The sequence below is a fragment of the Malaya genurostris genome, chromosome 2 (genome assembly GCF_030247185.1).
Source record: "Malaya genurostris strain Urasoe2022 chromosome 2, Malgen_1.1, whole genome shotgun sequence".
In the NCBI taxonomy this organism is placed as follows: Eukaryota; Metazoa; Arthropoda; class Insecta; order Diptera; family Culicidae; genus Malaya; species Malaya genurostris.
In genome coordinates, this window is record NC_080571.1 from 55,740,314 (window position 1) to 55,763,160 (window position 22,847).

Below are 22,847 nucleotides of genomic sequence, written 5' to 3' on the forward strand. Positions count from 1 at the left end.
AACGCACTACAATCGGCTGGAAAGGTTATGGTCTCGGTATTTTGGGATGTGCTTGGTGTAATATTTATCGACTATCTTGAGAAAGGAAATACCATTGTGAACATTATATAGCGTTATTGGAGCGTTTGAAGGCATTGTAACGACCACATATGGCAAATAAAAAAAATCTTTCATCAATACAACGCACCCTGTCAAAACTACATGAATGTGGGAGGAACAACCACCGTATTCGCCAGATTTGGCTCCCACCGACTACTGGCTGTTCGCAGACCTGAAACTGAAACTGAGGCCTATTTTGAGACGAGAGATAAATCGTTCTTTTATTTTTTAAACCCGTATTCTTCCAAATAATGAGGTGTTCACGAGGCATTAATGTTTAACCCATTTATCTGTAGCAAACAAATGAATTACTCAAAGCTCATTTCGGATTAATTCTTCATCAAATGATCCTAAATGTTAAGTCTACACGAGAACTAAAATTTTTCTAAAGACAGTATGGTGCTGGGATTCCTTATTGCCAAATTCCTCAGTTTTTTGAGGTTCACATGCTAAAGCTTTTGGATGCGAGAAAGGCAATGAGTACATTTCCATATTTATAGAATAGCGCCACTGCCATTCACGGTAGATGCGAGACGGATGTGACGAAACGAGTGTAAATCGGCTGAAACTAATTAGCTACAGGTACAGCTTGGTGAATTAACACTGCTTGTCAAAGGATTGAAAATTTTGGAACTACTCATAGCTTGCTGCTGACAATTATCGCAGAAAATCGAATTGATGATTCGACTTGATGATTCTCGGACTAGGTTGCAACAGTTCAAAACCCTTGTGTGAAGCAACTTTGCAGCCTTCCGAGGAATGGTAGTTCGAAGCACCTTCTTCCCCCGCAAAGATATCCACAAAGCCACCTGGAGATCACCTAATCAACATACGGAAAATCAAATTGACCACGTTCTCATCGACGGGCGATTCTTCTCCGACGTCATCAATGTCCGCACCTACCGCAGTGCCAATATTGATTCTGACCACTACCTTGTCGCGGTTTGTATGCACTCAAAACTATCGACGGTGCACAACACTCGTCGCACAGAAATGCCGGGACTCTACGTAGCGTTCGTACTGCAGAGGAATACGCGCAACAACTGGAACTAGTGCTACCAACGGAAGAGCAGCTTGGCGCGGCGACTCTTGAAGACGGCTGGAGGAATATAAGGTCCGCCGTGAGTAGCACAGCTGCAACCGTACTAGGTACGAGGTTATCGAATCGAGAAAATGACTGGTTTGACGGCGAATGTCAGCAGTTGGTCGAAGAGAAGAATGCAGCAAGGGCGAGGATGCTGCAACACCGCAATAGACCGAACGAGGAACGATACAGACAGGCGCGGAACAGACAGAACACGGTTTTAAGAAAGAAGAAGCGCCACCAGGAAGATCAAGATCGCGAAGCGATGGAACAGCTGTACCGCGCAAATGACACACGGAAGTTCTATGAGAAGGTGAACAGCTCACGTAGAGGCTACACGCCACAGGCCGAAATGTGCAGAGATACCAGTGGTAACCTTCTCACGAACGAACGTGAGGTGATCGACAGGTGGAAGCAGTACTATGACGAGCATCTGAATGGCGAAGCACAAGATACAGAGAACGGTACAGGAATCAATCTGGGTGCACGCTCAGCCGACGACAGATTCCCAGCCCCTGGTCTGTCGGAGATAAGTGAGGAGATCGGCAAGCTTAGGAACAACAAAGCCGCGGGCAATGACCAGTTGCCAGGCGAGCTGCTCAAACATGGAGGAGAGGCACTGGCTAGAGCGCTGCACTGGAAGATTTCTAAGATTTGGGAGAAGGAGATTCTACCGCAGGAATGGATGGATGGAGTTGTATGTCCCGTCTACAAAAAGGGCGATAAGCTAGACTGTTGCAATTACCGCGCAATCACATTGCTCAACGCCGCCTACAAGGTACTCTCCCAAATCCTTTGCCGTCGTCTATCACCAATAGCTAATGACTTCGTAGGGCCGTACCAAGCGGGATTTACTGGAGCCCGCGCCAATACGGATCACATATTCGCGATAAGACAAGTACTCCAGAAATGTCGTGAATACAACGTACCCACGCATCACCTATTCATTGACTTCAAAGCGACATACGACACAATCGATCGAGAACATCTATGGCAGATAATGCACGAATACGGTTTCCCGGATAAACTGACGCGATTGGTCAAAGCAACGATGGATAAAGTGATGTGCTACGCCCGAGTATCTGGGACGCTCTAGAGTCCCTTCGAATCTCGGAGAGGGCTACGGCAAGATGATGGACTCTCTTGTATCTTGTTCAATATTGCCTTGGAAGGTGTGATTCGTAGAGCGAGGATCGACACGAGTGGCACGATCTTCCGAAAGTCCGTACAACTTTTTGGCTTCGCTGACGATATTGATATTGTGACACGTAACCTTTAGAAGATGACGGAAACCTACATCGGACTGAAAGCTGAAGCTAGGCGTATCGTACTGGCCATAAATGCGTCAAAAACAAAATACATGAGAGGAAGTGGCTCTAAAGAAGAAACACTATGCCTCCCACCACGAATATTGATAGACGGTGACGATATCGAGGTGGTTGACGAGTTCGTGTATTTGGGCTTGTGAACGCCGATAATGACACCAGCAGAGAAATACAGAGACGTATTTTGGCAGGGAATGGTGCGTACTTTGGACTCAGAAAAAAACCCTTCGATCGAGAAAAGTACGCTACCATCTACAAAACGCTCATTGGACCGGTTGTTCTCTATGACCACGAGACCTGGACTCTGTTGGCAGAGGACCAACGCGCCCTCAATGTTTTCGAAACAAAGGTACTGAGAACCATCTATGGCGTAATGCAGATGGAAGACGGAACGTGGAGACGGCGTATGAATCACGAATTGCAACAGCTGCTAGGAGAACCATCCATCGTACGGACAGCTAAAATCGGACGTCTACGATGGGCTGGGCATGTCATAAGAATGTCGGACGACAGCCCAGTGAAAATGGTTCTTGAATCTAATCCGACTGGTAAAAGTAGAAGAGGAGCGCAGCGAGCAAGGTGTATCGATCAAGTGGAAGGTGATCTCCGAAGCATCCGTACCTTGAGTGGCTGGCGACGAGCAGCCATGGACCGAGTTATGTGGAGACGAATGCTTGATACAGCAAAGGACAACCCAGGCCTATAGCTGCTAGGTAAGTAAGGTGTGAAGCATTCACTTACATTTTCATAGATTCAACTTATACCAAGGTTATATGCACATAGTTAGAATAAGCGACAACAGTAAAATGATTCTATCGCAATTATCAACTGCCCGTATAGAATCGAATCGCAAAACGAGAATATGCGTTTGTTGCCTCAGAGAGTTGCCTGTCTACTTTATGTTAAATGAACCATGCCGGTTTTTTGTCGCTGCGATGATATCCGTTTTTCTTTGATGGCACTGATTGAATCGTGTGAAGAGTTGCTGGAGAGCGTTCTTTGATACGATAAAAGCCACCCTTCAATTTTAATATGATGACTTCAACATCATAATCCAACATCGTAAAAACCTATGGAAGAGAATGATGAGTCCTCGTCCTTTCGAGCAGATTAAGCATCACCATTTCCTCTCTTCCTTATCCTTTATCCTTTCTTTGAACGACGGAGATGGGGACGGCCGGCAATGGTTGCTATATTGCTGTTGAAATTGTTGTTCAATTTAAGTTGGAATGGTATTCCCAATACCATTTTCTAAGCAACTCTTATCAATCAGCAGAAACAATGATGAAGCAGTGGTATTACACGAAAAACTCATAAAAATACTACAATTTAAAAAAGTGTAGGAAAGTGTTTCAAAGATTTCTGTTGCACCTACTACATTGATATACTACATTTCAATTCAAGTTAGTGAAAATCTATTCAATCATATGTGAGAAAGTGAAGTGAGTTCCATATTATCACATTTGATTACTTTTGTCGGTACTTCTGGAACCGAAAACTGAATGTCGGCTTAGTGACAATCGGTTCATTCAACCAACTAACATGACCTATAATTTTTTTTATGATTTTCTATGACTATGATCTGCAATCTGGATATTCTTATGGTATCTTTAGACCTTCCATTTGAATCTAAGTTTGTGAAAATTGGCTCAGCCATCTCCGAGAAAAGTCGGTGGCATTATTTTCACATTTTTTGTGCATATCTCCCTGTAACTCCGGAACCGGAAGTCGGATCCAAATAAAATTCAAGAACTTTGTACACGACCGCACGACCTTTCATTTGAATTTAAGTTTGTGAAAATCGGTTCAGCCATCTCTGAGAAAGTTGAGTGACATTATTTGTCACATACACACATACATACACACACAGATATTTTGTGATCTTGACGAACTGAACTGAATCGTCCCTCCGTTCCAAAAATCAATTGTCACGGTGATTTCATAGCCTTTCTATATGAGATAGGCAAAACAGATTAATGGATGCTTCTTTTATTTTTGCCTTTCTCATATAGAAAGGTTATGCAATCACTGTGAAAACCGACTTTGGAACCGAGGCCCGGATGTCATATACCATTCGACTCAGTTCGTCGAGTACGCAAAATGTCTGTGTGTATGTATGTGCGTATGTGTCTATGTAACATTTTTTTGCACTAACTTTTCTCGGAGATGACTGAACCGTTTTTTACAAACTTAGATTCAAATGAAAGGTCTTGTGGTCCCATACAAAATTCCTGAATATTATTTGGATCCGACTTCAGGTTTGGGAGTTATGGGGTAAAATGTGCAAAAAAAAGAAAATATGTGTTCTAACTTTTCTCATAGATGGCGCGACAAATTTTCACGAACTTAGGTTCAAATGAAAGGTCTTGTGGTCCCATGCGTAATTCCTGAATTTCATGCGGATCCGACTTCCGGATCCGGAAATATAGGGTAAAGTGTATTAAAAATTGTATACCATCACTTAAAATGGGGAAAAACCTTAAAAAAATTTCTAAATCGACCTCATATCTTTTCCAATTATTCTTTTAAGAATCGAAGAAAATTATTTTAAAGAATACCACAGTATTATATATGATAGTATGATTGATATGAGAAAGGCATCATTACACCACTAGGTGGATTAAAACAGGTTTTTTTCAAATAATTTTGTTTTAAACATGTTATTTTCGGTTAGTATTTTAATTTTTGTGTATATTTTTTTAAGAGTTGTCAGTTGATTTTCTACAACTTCTTTTTCGACATCATTTTTTACAATTCTGAGGTTCCGAACTACAATGATAGGAAAAATGAATTTATTGGTTGTTGTATTTTAGTCTTCCTTTTTAAAACCAAAAAGAATGAATATTATTTTTCGGGATAATTTTTCAGGTCTTAAGAAGACCATTATTGTTTAAGCATATCGGCGAAACTAATTTTCAATAGTAAATTTGCTAATTCAATGGAAGAATATACCGTCAACGGATGTTTGGAGTCAATTTGTTGGTCTAATAATGGTCTCAATTGGTGAATTGTTTCAATGTTAAACTCCCTATGAAATCATGATCAGCTTTTAAATATAATATACGCAATAGATTGCCTCTACGAAGATTACTATGCAGTGCAAACTAATTACGTACTGAAGCTCGATGCGCGAAAGTGCTATTTTTAAATACTCGCATCACTGCATACTTTCATCAATATGGGCGGGGCTAGCATTAGCAATAGTTTAATAAACAGAATTTCGGCATTGCTATATTGCAAATTTGCTTTTTGAATCGAAAAAAAGTATTACTCGATTGTATTGGGATGTTTTGTAAACCGAAATATTGATTTTTTTCCTAAAGTTTTTCCGATTGATACTTGTTGTTGCTAAATGTTTAAAAAATAATATTTCTGAGTTTATAGTTTATTAATGAATTACAAATGCGTCGAATCCTCTTTATTTGTTTTCTTATAAACCAACGAATGACAAAAAAAAACATTTTTCACAAGCTAATAAAAGTGGTCGAGCGCCGTTGCAATAAATTTTGTTCATGTTCCTTGCAGTCAAATCTAGGCAACGAATTAGTTTTGAATTTCTTATACATATGCCTTCCTACCGCTGAATATGTGTCATAACGGCCATCAATTATCCGTTCGAATGATAAACTGAAATAGCAGCTACCCACTTGGGGGCGATGCGGACAACTTCTGGAATCACTGTTCCAGACAGAGTCAATTCATTGCCTTGAGTCGGAAAGTTCAACTTACTATCATCACTTACAAGACAGAACAACAAAACTGCATCGTCGTTTTCTCGCCTAATCTACTGCAGATGAACATCCGGAGCATTCGACTGAGAACTTGCAAACGCTGTGGCACGTGTTCTGTTCTACGCGAGGGATATCCGGCATATTCCGAGCCATGGTGACATGTGCATAGTTTTGCATTCTAGTTGTGCTGTTGTGCTGCCATGTTCCGCTTCGCTACGCGGCAGACATCGGATATGGGCTCCGGGTGCTGGAAAGCTGCTACTGCATACACGAAATCCGAGAGGATGAAAACAGATTACCTTTGATACCAATAAACATAATCTCGGTCGGCACGAACCGTGCCGAGTCAGTCGTCTTGCATGCCGAATATTGGACACGTTGATGGGGTTATATGGGTTCGCATACCTGTCCGGATTTGCTCCGTTCATAACCGGAACCGAGAAGCCAAAAGCGAATGCTGAAAACGGGATGAGTTTTAATCACTTTGCAAAGCGGCGAGAGATGGGAAAAGGATACACAACCCGAGCCGGTGTAGTCCCGCAAAGCGGGCTTGATAAATTGGCGAGATTTGTTGGTATCCGGGAAATTTATAAGTGTCATATTTCGTTGGAAATAAAAACAAAACAGAACTTAGTCATTCGTGGCTTGGCAGGCAGCAGGATACCCATCGGCACTAGCGTGCCAACACAAATAGATACACAGAAGAGTGGTGGCTGAAGGAAAACAACCTGGTTTTCTCGCTATCGATTTTCTTCGTTGAATATTCATGAGCTGTCGTTCCGATGCATACAACTGACACAACTTACCCGATTACCGGAAACAGATATCGTTGGGTTTCTTCGTATTTGTACTACATCTTAATAGAAGATTCACTGTAATCTTAGTGCTTTTCGAAATTCGACTCGTTAGAGCATGATGATGAATATTTAAAAACGCAAAAGTGGTTGATTTAATACAGCACAATAATTTGATCACCTTTCAAAATCTGAACTGAATATATTTACGTTAGTCAAGCTTAAAAGTAGCTGAAAAATAAAATTAGTTAAGTAGATATTTTCAGTAAAAATCCGATTCAAAGAAGAACAAACTAGTTAAATATTTGTATTCTTTAAAATTCACAATAGGAACAACAATATGAATTCATGAAAAACTTGTTTATTTAAGTTGCGATCACTGAGGTGAAAATGCTCAATAATACAGGGTTACGCAGAGGAACCTGGCACATTCTGTTCTCCGGTTGAACTGAAACCAAACAAGGGATGGGGAAACCGAACACGGCATCGGGAAGTAGAAGAATGGAGGTTTACTTTCGTCTAGTAGTTTTCCATCATGGAGCACTGTAGTGTCGCTCAACGCGTGTTTATTAATAACTCGTACGTTACAACTATTCGTGAGTATAAAATCATTTTAAAATACCTTTGCTTTTGCGTAATACTGCGAAGCTGTAGGTGAAAACATTTTGTAAAACCAGATTCTGTGACCTAAACAAAAGCTCTCCGGGCCACGTTCGAATTGTCCGGGCGCCAAAGAAAGTTGAACGAGGTCGATATGACCATTTTTTAAATGAAAACCTATCCATAACTATCTAAAAAACCTTTTTTTAATTCACCTAGTGGTGTAATGATGCCTTTCTCATATTACTTATATTTTCAAAAACATCACTAGAAGATTCTGTCAAGTTTCTGTTTTTGAAACTTGAATAAAATCAAAATCTTTCTTCGGTATAAACTATCATTACCTATTCAATTTGTAAACAGTTATGTCAAGTTAATAAGGATTTAATTATGACAACCCTGCACGCTATACAAAATTGAACAAAGCACGCTGTGTGCTAGGCGGGTGCGTTTTCTTCTTCATCCGCACCAGCACGTACCGATTGTGCATCATTTTGTATGATAGTTTGAAAGTTTTGATACTCATTGCCATATAATTTCGAAACCGGATGTCGGATCTGGATGAAATTGCATAGTATTTTTTAAGACAATTAGAGCTTTAACTTGAATCATGATTTGTGAAAAGTAGTCCGTAGTTGGAGCTTTTATTCACTATTACCGGTGAGTTCGAATTCGGAAACCGGGCACTAATAGTTTCCTTCAGTAAAGTTACCAGAAATGGCTACAATATTGTCGAAGACGAATACTCTCAATCTGCCTCCAGTAAAAGGTTAATTTTTCTATTTGTCTTTACACACGTGCTGGAAAATGGTCGTGCATTTCCATAAAACCGCGTTAAAAACCCTTGCAGGTTTGCAGAAGACACCAGCAAGGAAAAGCTAACGACAAGGCCGCCAAATAAGGAGTGTATCGAAAATAAGCTATCCACAAATTTTTCTTTCAAATTATGATAAAAAACGATATTTTATTCAAACTAAAATTTGATCCTTCATTGTACGAGGTTAAACTTGAGCATAATGAAAACCGGATGAAATTAAAGTTATTCCTTCGCGAATTTTCGAACTTTTGATCGAACGCTGTCCATCATGTTTCGGACAAGTGTTGCATCGCATTTTTTGGATGCTTGAGCCCAAATTTTTTTGAACTCCTGCATGTTTCCCATGCCTTACCAGTCTTCTAGAAGACCCTTTTCACGATTGCCCAGTAACGTTCGATGGGTCGAAGCTGAGGGCAATTTGGTGAATTCATATTTTTCTCAACGAACTGTATACCCTTTTCCGCAAGCCAATTGAGAGTGGTTTTGGCATAGTGAGTCGACGCTAAAGCCGGCCAAAACAGTGGAGGTGTACTATGCTTCTTATATGAAAGCAGCTGTCTCTTCTGAAGACACTTAGATCGATATATTTCTGCATTTATAGTCCCGGTAGTGTATTGCTTGCCATGCTAGTACTTTTCGACCGACGCCACTTGAATCAACCTGTCCGCATCGCTCACATCCTCCCCAACAACGACAGTAAAGTATTGTGGACCTGAACGGATTTTCGAGTCCTCCTTTACCTAAGTCTCATCGTCCATCAAAACGCATGCATCCGGACACTGCAAAAAACGCGATTACAATTTCCGGGCCCTTGATGCTGCTCGCTTCTTCTGTTCTACACTTTGTTTCGAGATTTTCTGCTTCTTGTAGGTCTTCAGGTGATTTCGTCTCTTGATACGCTGGATCATTCCGACACTTGTTCCTGCTTTTTTGGCCAAATCACGTATTGACATTGATTTGTTCTTCATGGTTAGAGATACCACTTTCGGGTCCAGTTTCGGGTTGGAAGAACCGGGCTTTCTGTCTCTTCCTGGTAGCTCATCCAAAGAATAGTGTTCCTCAAACTTATTAACTATGGTTTTGACACTGGCATGATGAATTCCAAACCGCATCGCAAATTTTCACATAGTGGGACCCGTCTCACTTAGCCATGTGTCCAGAACCTTAAGTTTGATTTCCTTTTCAATACGCGACATTTGCAAAACGCAGAATTTCAACCGCACAAACAAGTAAACAAACGAAAGCTGACAGCCAAGCGCACAGCATGCTGTGATCTTCGCATAAAAAACCATCACATATGCATGCGTACAACACAAATGTATGTGAATAGCTTATTTTCGATACACTCCTTAATTAAAGGTATGAAATTGCAGTTTTAGACCACTGTGAAACGGCTCGAAAATCGCGTATCTAGTAAACGGGCATAATTTGTCAAATAATGTGTCTAAAAAATAAACGGATGTAAACTGTTATTCTTCTTCTTTGTATTACTGGTAAGTTTTTTTTTTCATCTCGCACTTCGGAGCTTTTGTCAATTTTCATTATAAATGTGTCAGGTTCCTTTACGCAACCCTGTAGTACACAAAACATAACTCGCAAATTTTACATATCAATTGTTTTATGATCAAGTCTCGGTCGAGAAGTATTTCTAGTCTCAATCGGATTGTAGCCAAATTATACCGTATAAAAAGTATAACAAGTTGTTCTTCATTGAAAAGGTGGGTGGGTGATGTCAGAGTCATAAATTGATGACGTGAATACGACAACGCTGCGCTGACAATGAAAGCGATCAAATGAAAGGACTAAGGCTGCTTTATTGTGATTATTGTGAAATTTCAATTCCAAAAGCGTTTCGTAATACAGGACCGGGTAAAAAAAAGGTATTCCCAAACATTGATTAGTGATTGTCTAGTTGGTAGAATTCGTTAGTTGATGCCTAAACGATTTGAATACAGTTATACCGGTGAACAAAAACTCTAAAATGGAATTCACGCTGATTTCTCAGAGATTGCTAATCCGCTTTTCACAAACTCTTAGTCTCAAACAGTCTCTAGGTGATTGTAATTTTTATCCGGTTCCGACTTCCGGTTGCGGTATTACAAAGTGATGAATGTTAAATATTTAAAACCGTCGAATAAAGTGACGATACTTAGAACGTACAAACCTTTCGGAACCGTGCTGACGATTGTTCCAGGTTTTGTTGGTTGTTGTCCAAACGAACCGACTTTGGCTACTGGCGGCTCTCAGTTTCCGTTTCCGAAAGCACCGCAAATAGTGGTCAAACATTCTTAAACGGAACTCACATCGATTTCCCAAGGATGTCGGAACCGATTTTTAGAAAGTTAGATGTGTCACATAATATTCTTATAGGTGTGTTAAGTTTTATCCGATTCCAAGTTCCGGTATAATGAAAAAGGTGTTAAAAAATACAAAACGTCGTTTAAACTCTTCTAAACTGCACATAAGATTATTCCAATTTGACTAATTTATTAGTTTATAGTCAAAAATCGGATCAGGGTCATTACGCCGAAAGCCATTTCGCCGAAAGCCGTTTCACCGAAAGCCATTTCGCCGAAAGGGTTATTTCGCCGAATGCCATTTCGCCGAAAATCTTGAGAGTCAAAAAAATTGTAGTTGATAGCCAAAAATCGGATCAGGGTCATTTCGCCGAAAGCCGTTTCGCCGAAAGCCATTTCGCCGAAAGGGTTATTTCGCCGAATGCAATTTCGCCGAATCCTGAAGTTGTCTTTAAATCGTAATTGGAATTGATGTTAAATTAAGACAAATGAAAGATGATAGCGTTAACACCCATTTTGTTGACCTACAATTGTACTTCTTGAATGAAAATTGATTCTTGCACTTTCCCGAACTCGAGTTTCTTTTGCATTTGTAGCAAAGCTTAGTTCTCACTTTCTTTAAGATGAATTGATCTCAATGGTAGCCGATGATGTATAAACTGTGCCATTTAGGATAGTTGGATCTGCACAACACTGAACAAGAAATGAATCGCTGATGATGTTTTGCCATCTCATCCATAAACCAACTTAACTGGCACAGTCAGAAGCCTTCACTTCACTTGCATAATATTTCGAAGATATTGTTATCGCGTTACCTAATCTACTCAAACCACCCATTACGAGTGCGGTTGAAATATGAACTGTTCTTACTCCGAAAGAATCCGTTTCTATATGAATGTCAAAATTCTGCCATTCTCTTATCTCACCTCACTAAACGTCATTACGTTTTGCCGTACAGGAGTTAAGCTACTATTTCAGTCATTCTCATTAGCTGTAAACCAAATTTGGAAACACCTAAAATCAACTGACATTGATTCGAAGATTCGGTGCCGGCTCTTTCTGTTAATTGGGTTTTCTCACTTCGTTATTATTTTAATGTCGAGCTATTACATATCAACCGAATTCAAAATCGTACATCGAATCGCGATATCAAGAACAATTATTTTATAAGAACAATCTACAAAAATGGAATTGGCAGCTTATTCATAATAGGCGTCTGATTTATCATAGCCGAAATTCACTGATAAATTTCTAATGAAATGTTAGTTTTTGAACTTATCGTTTTTCCTCAACCTCTAGGCAACCGATTACCGAGAGAGAAGTACGGAGTTTTTTTTATTGACGACCAGCTGGTTTCAAACTGAGGAGCTATGATAATGATAAAAGGAGGCGATAGTTATCGTTTTTGAATTTATATTTGATTATTCGTTCATTTTCGACTATCGCTCTATGATCTTCGGTTTGTTTTACAGTAAAACTTTATGTTCTTCAGCTACTTTCATCCTAACAGTTCCAAGGCAAATTTTGAGCTTGCCTTGTTCTGATTTTAAACGTCACCCCCGGCTTTCACAGTAAACATCCAAACACTTCAACGATTTCAACTGAAAATATTTAACACAACCACGGCGGGCGTCTGAATCAAAAAGAGCTCGGACTTGGACATTCAAAGGATCGGAGGCCTGCTCAGACTAACCCTAGTTGGTCACACAAACACTAAGCTAAGCATTAAATCAGCTTGTTTAGTAAGAAGATATGTGTGCTAGATCGATAAAATTACGCATATTATGCTGGCGAAACAATTTTATTGCTGACGAATCGCCAAGATGGATACAAATGTTTTTACCATGACTGATTCCGATAATGTAATGATTTTCTCTTACGCAAATGATTGCTGTGATGGAGATGCTTACCGTGCTAATGATTGCTGAATGAATAGACACGCGTTCGCTAAATTATGGTCTAGAGCCGCACAACTGCATACTATGAATCACTTATTGTTAGACGGAGAACTAAAAATACTTTTCTTTTCGTGGAATATTACAATCTCTTGATGGCGTTAAATAAGCATAGCCATTCCCGGAACATATTGGCACATATGATAAGGCTAAGCTAGCCACAGTGAGATAAAGATGGTCAAAATCATGACCAGTTTGAAATGCAAAACTGTTTGTTTGAAATTTTAGAATGGTTTGGGCTATCAAAATCCTTACATTTGAACAACTTAAATAATTAATTTTGAGTGGGGTTGCAAGAGCACTTTGAACAGCTTCCGGGTCTGACTTTTTATACCGCAAAGTATTTTCGAACAAAAAAGATGTTCAAATTTCCGCAAAAGTATTTGAATAGGCAGGCCATATGTAGTTGCGGCCTAAAATATTATACTTTCGTTTCCACCGGCACTGTCAAAAGGGAGTTACCACCATTTATCAGAAACCTCGGCTCTCCAGCTCTATATTGGTCTGATTTGACCTCTTGTCACTGAGCGAAATTCGTCCTGGAATGCTGTAAATTTCAAGATGCGATCCAAAAAACGACCAATCCGCCAAAATTTCCTGAACTTGGCCCAACAACGAAAGACTGGACTCTAGTTGGGCGGAAACTTTTCGAAACAAAGAAAAAAGGTATTGATGATTTCGAGACAAGATAGAGAATCGTCATCACGGTCAAATGTTGATATTGATAAAAGGATATCGATACGTTTTTTTTAAATTAATTTTGTGTTTAATTGTCGGATTTTCGGAATAGCTCATAAAAACTTTTTTTTTAGAGTTTTCTACAACTTTTTCTTGGACATTATTTTCGAGCAGTTGATAGTTTTCGAGTTACGGTCATAACACAAAACGACATAATTAATCGAAATCATTTTTTTCAAATTTCTGGTCAAAAAATATAGAGAATTCACAATTAGATCAAAGGCAGAGCTGAATAACTCTCAAAAATTGCTATTCCTAGGAGTTATGATTTTTGATCTGTTGGATCATATTCTAGTGTTCGATGAACTATTTCCCATCAAAAAACTAAAAGTTTGATTTTTTGGCGATGTTTGATAAATGCTTGTAAATGATTTTAGCTGTAATTTTATTTTTTCAAAGTCACTAATCGAATTATTGTTAAATGTTGTTGTGTGTTTTTTTTGTTTCGATTGTAGTGGTTTAAACTTTTAGGTCATTCTTCTCTTGGTCCAGGGAAACTTTCTAACACTATGTGCGGGGGGATGGGAATCGAACGCAGTCGGGGCTATGTGAAAGGTGTCGACTAACCCATTACGCCATACCCGGCCCCAGAATGTAGGTTTTTCTATGAGATTTAAAACAAAAGTGTATAATATATTAAATAAAAAAAATTCTTTTTAATTTTTCAATACTAGAAAAAGTATGTCAAAATTTTGTTTTCAGTCTACACTGAGGTCTTTTTTACGCGGTTTTTCAAACGGTTTCGTTTTACGCTGAGTTTTTATGCGGATTATCGATGTTACGAGTTTTTTTTACGCGAGTTCCCATAGTAACGCGTGTTTTTACACGGATTTCCGAAGTTACGTGGATTTCAGAAAGTTACGCGGTTAATTTTATCGCGAATTTTCAAAGTTATCCGGTTTTTTTGTTTGGTATTAGAAATGCATGAAACGTCGAGATCTGGTTTTATCACGAATTTTATTTTGTGATCAACTCTCTAACACTTAGACAATTTTCGATTTTGTTCAAAAACATGTTTTTTAAGATTGTACCAGATATGGAAGTTTCATGCATTTTTAAGACAGACATTTGGCATTAAAATAATTTTTTTTTCGGTTTCGGAAATCTCGAAAGTCCCGAAGTCGAATTTGCTCAAAAAAATTTTTTTGAGAGTACACCAGATCTGGACGTTTGCTAGTTTTTTGTTACTGTATTTTGCCGAAAAGGCTTTTGAAATAAATTTATTGTTATTTTTGATGGCCCTGAAAAAGGTGGTTATATTCGGATAAATTTATGAATCTTACGACAGATAACTAGGTAAACGAGGAATGTTTCAAATTTCTTTTGATTTGATTTGAAACATTTTGATCATGTTTTATTATCGTGTTTAGACAAAAAAAATCAGCGAAAATATTGGACTAGAGCCTATAAAATTGATAGTTAGGTTTTTTAACGAGCTCCCTATCACGACTGACATATTTTTACACCGTTAACAGTTTTTTATGTGGAGCTTTGCATCTTGAAACGGTCTCTCCGATTTCCGTAGGCAAGGCTTCGTCATCCTTGTTAGATAAAGCCATGGTAGAATTTAGGAGAACACTTCGAGATACCGTTCGCTGGTGACTGAATTTTCAATAACTAATTTTAGCTTCCAACTGTAACTAACGGGAAAAAAACTGGAAAAAGTTTACCGAAAGGAAAAAACAATACCACAACGATCCGGAGAAAGAGCTTTACCAATTTGAATTATTCTGAATGAGACTCAAAACTCAGAAATCAGCCCAACTGAACAGAACATCCGAACATGTTCGGCGTTGCACGGTCGCCACGTAGTACAATTATCAGTTGTATCTCTGTGCCATCCTACCCGCAATGAAACAACACTTCACAAAACGCGATAGCCAATCTGAGGCACCCTTTGCCTGTATTCAGTACAGACGTGATAATCTGTATGCGTCTCTATTGTTCGCTTATGGGAACATTTACATGACTCACAAGTGATCATTATTCAATTTAATGATCTCGATATTTAAAAACCGGATATAGTATGGCACTGACTTGAGTTCACACTAACACACAAAGAACTGCAGCAAAAATTGATAAAATGAACGCAACATTTTTGCCGGAGGTATATATATACAGTTGACCAATAATTTTATGTAAAATGGTCTGAAAATCGATTCCACATATTGAGAAGAACCGCACGAAACGCAGAGAATCAATACGCCTTAATATTAGCAGCAAATTAGCCCGTTATGGGCACTGAAAATTCTTCTAGCTTATAATTGCTTTAAATCGACCCGTGTTTGGAATTCTAAAAGTACACTAGCAATAAATAGGCACTATCAATGATTTGCTTTAAATTTAACCCAAGTTGACATGTAATCAGTCTTCAGTGCGACTAAAATGCCAATTAGCGACTATATACTGTCACTGTGCAGCATTAGAGTGTTTCTGACGTGAAAAACTATAACAAATCGATTGCATCTAGTTTTAATGGTCGTACGAAACTTGTTGTGCTATTTTACCGTTGTTATAATATTCTGTTGGAGTTTATTTTATAATACTGAAGCAGGTCAAAAGCGATGTTTCAATAAGGCAGCTAGTTTTCTTTGCGTTTCGTCTTCGCTAGTTTCCTTTGCATTTCGTCTTCGACTCGTCAGTGAATAACAGTTTATGTTGACTGTTTTGCCACCAAGTAGTTCAACATGAGCAGACGTAAAGTTTCTTCTATTTGACGAATTTCGCGGCAACTCGAACAAATTTAGGCCGTACCCTCTCGGATTTTAACGGAACTTTCTGGACATGTACTGCCGTTCTACGCATAATTGTCCCATATATGTTCTACTGAACAAATTAGTTATTATTGTGTTTTTTGGCAGATTTTTTTTCCATCATTAGAGGAAACCATCGCAACTAGAATATTTTAATGGTGCTAAAAATAATCGATTTGTGGTATTTATCCGATGTTTATTACCTAGACCAGGATCTAAGAACTGGAAATGATTAATTCAAGAACTAAACTTGGAACCCAGCTCAGAATTCACTTGCAAGATTCAGCTTATGAATTTTGTTCTAAAATTTTCAGAATCCAAGTTTTGAATATAATTCAAGAACTGAATTCTGAACTAGAATTCCGAACCTGAATCAAGGAGCTGAATTCAGTTTCAAAATCTAGTTCCCGAATCTAAGTTCCGAATTTAGTTCCAGCAGGTGCAGGTGTTGAATTCTGAGCCTGAATTCGGGAAATGAGATCTGTAACTGAATTCATGATTTGAATTCTAAAACTGAATTCAGGAAGTAAATTTTGACACGAAACTCTTAAATTCTGGTTCAGATGTCAGTTTCAAAATTCGGGTTTATAGTTCAGATCCAGAATTTTGAAATTTATTTCAGAAATCTGAAGTTGAATTCCTTTATCCAAATTTTGAATTTCCGAATTTAAAATAAGGCGCCAAATTCAGTTCTAAAATCTAGTCAAGAAATTATTTCCAAAAGTCTAGTTTCAGTATTCAGAATTAGGGCTCAGCTCCAGAGTCATAGTTTTACATTTTGAACCTGGAAATAAATTCTAAAATTTAAATTAAATTCAGAATTTAGGTGGACCAAAATTCAGGTTCTGAATTCAGTTCCAAAAGGGTGTTCCCGAATCCTCTCTCAATGAGACTTACCATGCAGAAGGTCTATTTTGTCGGCTGCTAGTGGAAAGTCCTCACCACGATGCTTAATTCCGTCTAATGCACAAGAAGAAACAATTTTCGATAATTCCTATTCATACTGGTCCAGTTCAACATCGGGACTGACTGAATCGTGCTAAAAAGGCAAACAAGCCAGTGACGAGTTTTCCACATTGTTTTCAAAAATTTGAGAATTTCTTATGCATTGAATTATTTTTGGTTATTGCACACTGTTGAAAATTCATGAATCATGAATGTAGATCATATTTCTGATGGCATGAAGAATGAAATGTTGTTACGTTAAATACAGACCGAGTTATTCAGCAGGGCGAATTTTGAAATGACCTTATAGCAAAGTAAATTATATTCACGTCAAACAGGTTTGACCCTTTTTAAAAGACAGTTTAGATCAATTTTGGGAAAACAAAATATGCAAAGTGGCTTGTTGTTACAAAATCTACATTCACAGAAAGTTTAATGAAAACTTGACATGGTACCGCAGACTTCGAATACGATTCGACGCGAATTTTGTTTTTTTTGCAGAACATTTCCTGTTTTGCACCGAAGTGCAATGTTCACACTGATGTGCCGAACGAAAACGTATTTACGACTTTTTAAGCTTATGACTTAGGGTTGGTATTCTAGGAGTTAGTCTTTTTCTGTGCTTAGAACACATGAACGATTTTAGTTTTCAAAAACTAACCGATAGTATTAACTTTACGTCTGCTTGGCGGCTTATGTTGAACTGTTTGGTGGCGTAGCAGTTCAACGTAAACTGTTATGCACCGACTAAATTTAAGACGAGAAGTGAAAAAAATCTAAAATCGGTTATGTTCCCTAAGCACAAAATAGGGTTAACCCCTAAATGGCATAAAAAGTAAGATTTAATGATCGCATGAATCGTATTATACCGTTTTATCCCAATTATTTTCATAATAAATTTTCATCAGCATTCCGAAAGTAGGCTAACTAAAATCGATTTATATAATGATGTGTGAAATGTGAAACAATTGAGAATAGTCATGAGTGCTTAGCACAACCCGACTCTCTTGAGGTACCGAAACCCCGAAATGACCTTGGAGAGTAGATTACAAAAATGACTCCCTTTTATCCCAGTTCTTTTCATAAGTTGGGCTAAACAGTTAAGTGCTATCATCCCTACGTTTCGTTTCGTACTATTCCATCATCGGTTTCGCGTAAAATGGCACGATACCAGATCCAACCAATGAAAAGAGAGTTACCTTCTTGGAACCGAAGGAAGGGTTGCAGTCGTTTCTGGAGGTACTCTTCTTTATAGACATGACCGTTGATGATGCCGGTCGTTAAAGCCATCGTCCAAGTACCATGCGCGCGGGTGGTTTTAGGAAATTTTCGATGGAAATTTCGAAAAATATGACAAAACCAAAAACATACAGACCTTTGAAATACTTTTATCTATCTACAGGGTGAAAATGACTGAAAAATTCGAAGGATTTTACGAGTCTTATCAAAAATAGCGCTGAAAAAATGAGCTTTTTTTGTAATTTTTCACAATTATTTGAAAAAATAATTCGATGGAATGAAATTTTTTTTTCAAAAAAAACCTCATGCTGGCAACAAGGATCACATTCGAAAACATTTTTAGAAAACCTTTTCACGCTTTCCATGGAAAATCAACGAATTTCATATAACCGATTTCGTGGAAATTTTTGAAATTCGTGGATTTTCTATGAAAAGCGTGAAAAGGTTTTCCAAAAATGTGTCCGAATGTAATCTGTGTATCCATAATAAAGTTTATTTGAAAAAAAAAGTTTATGTCATCGCTTTATTTTTCCAGATAATTGTGAAAGATCAAAAAAACACTCATTTTTCAGAGCTATTTTTGATAAGACTCGGAAAATCCTCCGAATTTTCCAGCCATTTTCACCCTGTAGATAGATAAATGTATTTCAAAGGTCTGTATGTTTTTGGTTTTGGCAAATTTTTCGAAATTTCCATCGAAAATTTCCTAAAACCACCCGCGCGCATGGTACTTGGACGATGGCCTTAAGTACGACTTCTTCTTCATTAATGTATGTCATGTCATCTTGCTCCAACCACTCGCGACATAGCTTCCTGGCTTAGTCGGTTAGGTTAGGTGAATGGAAGTCCGGCCCTCTTCGCTGTCTGATGGACGAACCAGACGGAAGTATTACACTTTTTTCGAGTTATGTATCAGAGTAAGATTTCGGAGAAATGGGATGAGGTCTACCGCCAAGAAACCGTATTCATGAAACCTTAGTCATTGACTAAATCAAGAGAAACATTCGCTAAATTCTAACTCGGAAAAAGGTTTCAGATTTTGACCTATCGCTGCTGACTGTGCGGTATTGGAAAATCCAAATTGATACTAAAAAATAAATAAGCCATTATCGCGTTCGAAGAAATACTTTCTTGCACGGATTTGCGACTAGCGGACTAGCAACTTAGTAACGTTATGAGATAAGAACCGATAGAGATAAGTTGGGCAGGTATAATTACGCTTGACACTGTATGTCAGCCACAGTTACATTTCGATAATGTCTATCACAACATCGCAGTTGAACAATAGTCTTTCCGCTTGTGGATACAGCGGAGTTGGTGAAAATTTAGGGTCCACAATAGTCAACCAAATCAACCGATCGGTCAGTGATCGCAATGAGGCGGCCATGTTCATTGCTCATCTGATCCACGAGAGCGGCGGCTTTGAGCACCGAGAAGAGAAAAGTCGCGGTGCAGGAGAACCTTACCCCCCGTACTACGGTCGAGGATACATACAGTTGACCTGGGCTGACAACTACCGTGCAGCGTCCAAAGATTTGTACGGCGATGAAAGTGTTTTGTTGAATGACCCGGATCAGGTATCAAGAACCCCGAAAGACAGCATGGATGTATCTACCTGGTACTGGAAAAATAGAGTTCGTCCCGAAGCGGCACCGTTCAACAATTTTTACCGCACAACCAAGGCCATTAACGGTGGATTGGAGGGAAGCTCCAGCCATCCGGCGGCAAAAACACGCTATGGTTATTATCGCAAGGTAGCTCAACAGTTGGGTATTCATAATTTGGCTAGAGAAGGTTAGACAAAAAAGCGATAAAACAAAGTACTAGTTCTGCTTGAAAATAAATGTGTGCTGAAATAAAAACCAAACAAACAGTTTTCGATATCATGAGAAATTTCCATATGAACTCAATTTAATGTGGTCACTTATTTAGGGCTCACAAATTTCGTTATTTTTTTTCGGAATTTGTAAGTATATAATCGTAGTTCTTCTATTTTTATGCCAGCTTTTCTTCTAAAATAATCGAATTTGGAACTCTTGGAAGCAAGTATCGTTGTCGGACTACAACAGAACCGGTAAACTGCGACGCGATACAGGTCCCAGAACGCCCGTAAACGCATAAATCTGTGGATTTACTGTGCACTATCTCAAAGTGTTTATCCCTGTGACCTCGAAATGTTTCCTATTCCATCGAGTCGCAGTCATGATTTGTAGGACGAAAATTGCGACGGAAGGGTGTAGTTGCAGGAAAGAAATTTTTCTATTAGGAATAAAATAATGAATATTGGACTTCGATAAGCTGTAACTGAGAAATATTCTTTCAGAGACATTTCTTCATACAAGATCTTGCACTCGTCATAACTCATTACGAGTAGAGAAATTGTAATCCTAATCAATTTCAAACATTTCAAAAGCAATTCGTTAAATTAGTTGACCCCCCTTCCCCCGCACAAAAAAGATGTGCCTGATACTATTACAAAACAGACAGTAGAAAAAAGAAAATACAACATAGACAATTCAAAAAAGGATACTACAAAAAAGACAGAACAAAAAAAAAACAGTGCAAAAAGACGTTACAAAAATGACAGTACGAAATAGACAGTGTAAAAAAAGGCAGCAGTACAACAATGACAGTACATAAAAACAGGACCAAAGCGACAGTTACAAAAAGACAGCCCAAAAAGACTGTACAAAAAGACAGTACTGAAATAACAGTTACAAAAAGACAGTACAAAAAAACAATACAGAAAGACTGTACAAATATGACAGTACAAAATAAACAGTGTAAAAGTAGATAGCAGTACAACAATGTCAGTATAGAAAAACAGGACCAAAGCGACAGTTACAAAAAGACAGTCCATAAAGACAGTGCAAAAAGACAGTATTGAAATAACAGTTACAAAAAAACAGTCCAAAAAGACAGTACAAAAAAGATACAAATCAGACAGTACAAATAAGACAGTACAAAATAGACAGTATAAAAAAGACAATACAAAATAGACAGTATAAAAAAACAGTACAAAATAGACAGCACAAAAGAGACATTACAAAAAAAAAACAGTACATAAAAGACAGCACAAAAAAGGCAGTACAAAAAAGACAGTACAAAACAGAAAGCACAAAAAGACAGTACGAAAATGAACAATAAAAAGGATCAAATAGACAGTAGAAAAAAAACCGGACGAAAAAGACAATACAAAAAGAGCAGTACAAAAAAAAACAGTATAAAAATCCAGAGCAAAAAGACGGTATAAAAGACGGTATAAAATAGACAGTGTGGAAATAGACAGTAAAAAAATGCAGTACAATAAAGACAGTACGAAAAAGACAGTTAAAATATAGTACAAAAAGACGGTACAAAGAGACGGTACAAAAAGACGGCACAAAAAGACAGTACACAATGGACAGTAGAGAAATATTTAGTCAAAAAACGCACTACAAAAAAGACAGTAAAAAAGATAGTACAAAAAAAAAACAGTACAAAACTGACAGTACGAAAAGGATTGTACAAAAAGACGGTACAATAAGACAGTACAAAATATACAGTACAAAAAAGACAGGAATATATTACAGTGCAGAAAAGACAGTACAATATAGACAGTACAATAATGAACAAAAAAAAGATCAAATAGACTATATGAAAAAGACAACACAGTACAAAAAAAAAACAGTGCAAAAACACGGTAACAAAAAATGGTACAAAAAAGACAGTGTAGAAACAGACAGTTAAAAAATGCAGTACCAGAAATATAGTTAAAAACAGTACAAAATAGACAGTAGAAAAATATACATTCAAAAATGCACTACAAAAAAGACAGTAAAACAAGAGAATACAAAAAAAACATACGAAAATGACTGCACAAAAAGACGGTATAATAAGACAATACAAAATAGACAGTACAAAAATGACAGTAAAATATTACAGTGCAAAAAAGACAGTAAAGAGATGCAGTACAAAACAAACAGTACATAGAAAACAGTACAAAAAGACAGTCCAAAAAAGACAGTACAAAAAACAATTCAAAAAGACGGTACAAACATGACTGTACAAAAAAGACAAAACAAAAAAGACAGTACAAAAAAAAAACAATACAGAAAGACGGTACAAACATGACAGTACAAAATAGACAGTGTAAAAATAGACAGCAGTACAACAATGACAGTACATAAAAACAGTACAAAAGAGACGGTACAAAAAGACAGTACTAAAATGACTGTACATAAAACACAGTTACAAAAAGAAGGTACAAAACAGACAGTACAAAAGAGACAATACAAAAAGACAGTACAAAAAAAGTACAAAATAGTAAGTACAAAAAAGACAGTACAAAAAAAAAACAATACAAAAAGACGGTACAAACATGACAGTACAAAATAGACAGTGTAAAAATATACAGCAGTACAACAATGACAGTACATAAAAACAGTACAAAAGAGATGGTACAAAAAGACAGTAAATAAGACGAAAAAT

General features: G+C 37.8%; 3 protein-coding genes across 4 annotated transcripts in view; 2 read left to right on the top strand and 1 right to left on the bottom strand.

The window, feature by feature from the left end:
- The window catches only part of LOC131432449 (actin-histidine N-methyltransferase), a 359,207-nt gene that overhangs the window by 37,407 nt on the left and 298,953 nt on the right, over positions 1–22,847 (top strand). The gene's annotated exons all lie outside the window — the stretch shown is intronic.
- The window catches only part of LOC131432448 (uncharacterized), a 215,411-nt gene that overhangs the window by 19,477 nt on the left and 173,087 nt on the right, over positions 1–22,847 (bottom strand). The window lies entirely within an intron of this gene.
- Positions 19,626–20,222, top strand: LOC131432453 (uncharacterized). Its single transcript, XM_058598743.1, has one exon. It carries the CDS (start codon positions 19,634–19,636, stop codon positions 20,174–20,176), a length of 543 nt encoding a protein of 180 aa, XP_058454726.1. The 5' UTR covers positions 19,626–19,633; the 3' UTR covers positions 20,177–20,222.

Excerpts from the sequence above, each read along its gene's own strand:
- LOC131432453 (XM_058598743.1), top strand. The coding sequence starts at position 19,634 with ATGTCTATCACAACATCGCAGTTGAACAATAGTCTTTCCGCTTGTGGA.